At 37.2% G+C, this 4,733-nt stretch overlaps 1 protein-coding gene across 1 annotated transcript in view; it reads right to left on the minus strand.

The window, feature by feature from the left end:
- The window catches only part of LOC106869076 (serine-rich adhesin for platelets), a 223,287-nt gene that overhangs the window by 5,291 nt on the left and 213,263 nt on the right, over positions 1-4,733 (minus strand). Inside the window, exon 12 of the mRNA XM_052976666.1 lies at positions 4,520-4,627. Coding sequence (XP_052832626.1) covers positions 4,520-4,627 — 108 coding nt within the window. The remainder of the gene's footprint in view (positions 1-4,519; positions 4,628-4,733) is intronic.

Here is a 4,733-nt window from a genome sequence, read left to right on the forward strand (position 1 = left end):
GTTGTAGTAGTGAGTGGCGGTGGGAGGATATAGTAGTACGGGATTGTGGGAGGGTTTGTGGGAAGAGTGATACGGGAAGTTTCTGGTAGGGAGTTGTAGTGGTGGAGGAGGTGGTTGTAATCACAAAATTCGAATGTCTGCATATCGTGCCTCGTGTGTTACCGTGACGGAGATTAATAAGATTTTATTATTATTATTATTATTATTATTATTATTAATAATAATAATAATAATAATAATAATAATAATAATAATAATAATAACAACATCGGTAAAATACCTTAGGAATGAGAACTCCAGGACACCTGATGAAGGCTGGAGAGTACATCAGCAGAAACGTTGTGTTAAGAAAGATGAGGACAAATATCCGTTAAATGTAAATAATTTGTCATCTGTCAAATATAGAGCTACAATACAACCACACATAGGAAGCTGACATACCCGCACATATCAAGACTGTATCCTTACACACATCAATCGTATACACCCACACAAATCAAGACTACATACGCATACATCAAAGCTATACACACATCCATATAACTATATACCTCGACATATCAAGATTATATGTCTACACAACAAGACTACACCGTCACATGCAAAGACTATATATCCCGACATACCAAGACTGTACACCCACACATATCAATACTGTACACCCACACTTATCAAAATGAAGGTTGTACACCCACGCACACCAGACCATGCGTACGAAGACCACAACGCATAGAGCTAAGTTAAACGCACACACACACACGCACCCACGCACACACACCGGTTCTTTCAAACCACCGCTTTTATATCAGCAGAAATGATGACTACAGCAATAATATATCAATAACAACAACAACAGCAACAACACTAATGAAATAGCTGCCTCTTTACATTGGCTGTCAACATTCCGTCGAAGCCCACGCTGCAAACACAAACTCCATCTCTTCCAAACTTATCTCATCCCATACAACCAGTTTCATTATCCTTCGTACAGACCCGATCTATCCATCCGTCCAGCCATATATCTGTCTGTCTGTCTGACTGTCTGACTGTCTGTCTGACTGTCTGACTGTCTGTCTGACTGTCTATCTGACTGTCTGTTGATTTGTCTGTCTGTCTATCTATCTATCTATCTATCCATCTATACACACACACACACAGACACATATATGTGTGAGTGTGTGTGTGTGTGTATGTGTGTGTGTATGTGTGTGTGTGTGTCTGTGTGTGTGTGTACGTGTATATACAACTTAATATGAATGTGTTGTTTAAGCGCCATAAACTGCAGTAGTAATCGTTCTAAGAAATCATCTTCTGTAGATGTAATGGTGCTAAGTAGCAGAGATTATATCGGCAGACGAAATGTTATCAGCACCGGAAGATGGAACCATTGTGTTACGTGATTTTCAACTTGAACTTCACCTGTTGATATAATCCCCTACCGTTTAGCATCGTACGTTAATTCGAATTAATTAAGACGGTCACCGCAGTTTATGGCGTTTGAAACAATGCTTTGAGTCCAAAAACTGAAACTAATAAGATGAATAAAACATTTCAGAGATAAAAACAGCAGCAAGCTATAATGATAATTAGAACAAACATTCATAAAGCGCCAACAAATAGAACAACAACAACATCAACTACTACTACTACTACTACTACTACTACTACTACTACTACTACTACTACAACTACTACTACTACTACTATATATATATATTTAGCGGCGGAGTAAAATGACGGCATAAAATTTCAATGACTTAATTTGCACGTGCGCTTTGTTGAGAGAGATTATTAGAAGCTAATTCGTTGTGTCACATATTCTATATTGTACACGTGTATTTACACTATCATTTTCGGAATTTTTGAAACCTACCCAATATATCTAGACGAAAGTGTACTACAGACACCGACGGAAACAAAAAAAAAAAAAAAAAAAAAAAGAAATGAATGGTCATCACTTTTGAAACGAAATATGAAATTGTAAAAATGTACGATGGTGGCACAATTATGAAAAAACATTTGTGACACATTTTCACTTACTTCGTCAACTGCCTGTACAAGTCTCAAAGAAAAAACAAAAGCATTTATCTCAAGTTAGAAATGCGCAGCCATTGTAATCAACCTGGGTTCGTAAAAGAGATGCTGGAAGCTTTATTCCGGAAGCATTATTCCGAATTGGAAAAAACTTTTAAATGCATGGATAACTGTCAAAACACAACGCATGCGTATGAATGTTAATCAAACGTCGATTCGTAGCAAAGCATTGTCGCTTTTCTGTAGGCTTCAAGAAATGGAAGATGACACAAGCGAAATTTTTGTTGCAAAGACAGGATGGGTTAATCGCTTTAAAAATCGATACGGGTGGCATTCTGTCAAAGTGCAAAGAGAAGAGTCAATCGCTGATGTAAAATACAGCAGCAAAATTTCCAGAAACATTGGCAGACATAATTGAACGGGACTACATGGCACAACTGATTTTTTGATATCGATGAAACAAGACTTTTCTGCAAACGTAGGCCATCCAGATGTTATATTGGTAAGGAAGAATCTGCGCTGCTTGGTTTTGAAGTTGCAAAAGATCGACTGACGTTATTATTTAGATGTGTGCTCGAGTCTAGTGCGAGTGAAAGGGATTAAAAAAACCATTATAATAATAATATTTCTTATTATAAATGATCTTCACATTCTTTTCACTTTACATAAAATATTCTTTACATTTTACTCTTGTTTTATTGCCATTTATTTAGGAGTATTATAAAATTTATAGGTGAAATATTTTTCTGGGAACGAATTACGATTCATAACATTGCTACTATGGGAAATCATCGCTCTGCTTTACGAGCTGTCTCCAGGAACAAAACTGTCAAATAAATGGATAAATAAATAAATGAGCTGCTTTTGAGTGTTTGGAAAATGACCGTCTGGCACAGAGTTTGACGATGAGGGATATTGGTGAATGGTGGGGGATGTTCGGCAAATAGTGCAATAACAACATACGAACATTGAGTAGCATTCCGACAAATTACTCGACACGATCTACAGGCAGAATACTAGGCTACAACAAAAAGACATGCGCAGACTGACCTTAAAGTTTATCAGCTGTTTCTTTGATCTTTTAGCGGTGTGGTAAGAAAAAGGGAAGGATAAGTTAAGAAAAGTCAGAAAAGAAATAGGGCAGCTGATAAAAAAACATACATAGATAGATAGATAGATAGATAGATAGATAGATAGATAGATAGATAGAGGTTTGTATGTATGTATAACAAATAAACTTGTACAATATATCAGAAACAAGGGCACTCAATAGTGATTGTGTAGAAATATTTTCTTTTACTGTTCAAAGTAACTGCCGTAATAAAAATGTTAGTGGCTGCAACTACGGACTGTTCCGTGTTTTATGGAATATTATTACGTAAAACACTCGTCAGGCCTTTATTTTTTGTCGACATTAACAAATCTATTCCATCCGTTGATTTTATTACAAACACACGTACATATGCTCTGAGAGAGAGGAGGGGGTAGGGCGAGTGAGAGAGGGGAGAGAGAGAGAGGGGAGAGAGAGAGAGAGAGGGAGAGTGAGAGAGGGGAGAGAGAGAGAGAGAGAAATAAAGTAAGAGAAAGAGAGAAATCGAACTGCATGGATTCTCAGTTGTCATTTCCTCAGAATCAGGCGCTGACAAATCCAGTTCCGGGTACGTGAAGGTATGAACACAATATTCTTTACCATAGCAATGGGGGTTCTTGTCACAGTGCCTGAAGACATTTAACTGAGCAAAAAGGGAAAAGAATTTCGTAGATAATTTCCACTCTGAGTTTTACAGAGTCTTCAATAAATGATTATCCATGACCCTGACTCCCTTTTGTCATCCTCTTTATATATCGGGACTCATCTTAAACTCCATGGAGAGGATCCTTGCTTATCGGGGGACAGGATAAGATCGGGTCATAAAAATGTCCCTCAACAATTGTGGTGGTACAGCCGAATGGGTTTAATACTACCAAACCAAATGACCGGTTGATGTGTCATACCTTGTCAAGATCATGAGTTGAATATCTGGAATAAAACAGTAAAACCTCAACAGCCCCAGTTAGTGTGGCTGGAAATAGTTATCAGAAGGTAGGAACAGTTCTGGAATGACTCTAGATAACCAAACCTGCAATAAACTGGTTCCTGAGAACTCCGTAGACAGGTGTACCGTTAACTTAGGGAGATTCAGCGAGACAGAGTGTGACAAGGCTTATCATTTGAATTACAAGTACTACACATTTTTGCCAGGTGAGTGGACTGGATCAACGTGAAATAAAATGTCCTGCTCAAGGACACAACGTACTGCCTGGAATTGAACTCACGACCTTACGATCGTGAGCCGAACACTCTAACCACTAAGCCACGCGAGGCTCTTGTGAAATGGAGGGGAAACATGGCTTCTGTTCATGAAAACGAAATTTTTTCTTTTAAACATAAAAAGTGGTGAAATTAGTGAAAACCGATGTTTTAAGTTAGTGGCACCAAACTGACCTTATAGTTACGAATTTCTTTCTCAAGTTCCTGAATCCTATTTTCTTGCATTTTCGACAATTCGATATAATAGTCAACATTTTCTTGGTAGACATGTTGTAATTCGGACTGCAAACAAATAATAATAATAATAATAATAATAATAATAATAATAATAATAATAATAATAATAATAATACGTACTGGATCTCTTATGATTATATATTCCTAGATC

This window comes from Octopus bimaculoides, chromosome 25 (genome assembly GCF_001194135.2).
Source record: "Octopus bimaculoides isolate UCB-OBI-ISO-001 chromosome 25, ASM119413v2, whole genome shotgun sequence".
NCBI classification, from domain to species: Eukaryota; Metazoa; Mollusca; class Cephalopoda; order Octopoda; family Octopodidae; genus Octopus; species Octopus bimaculoides.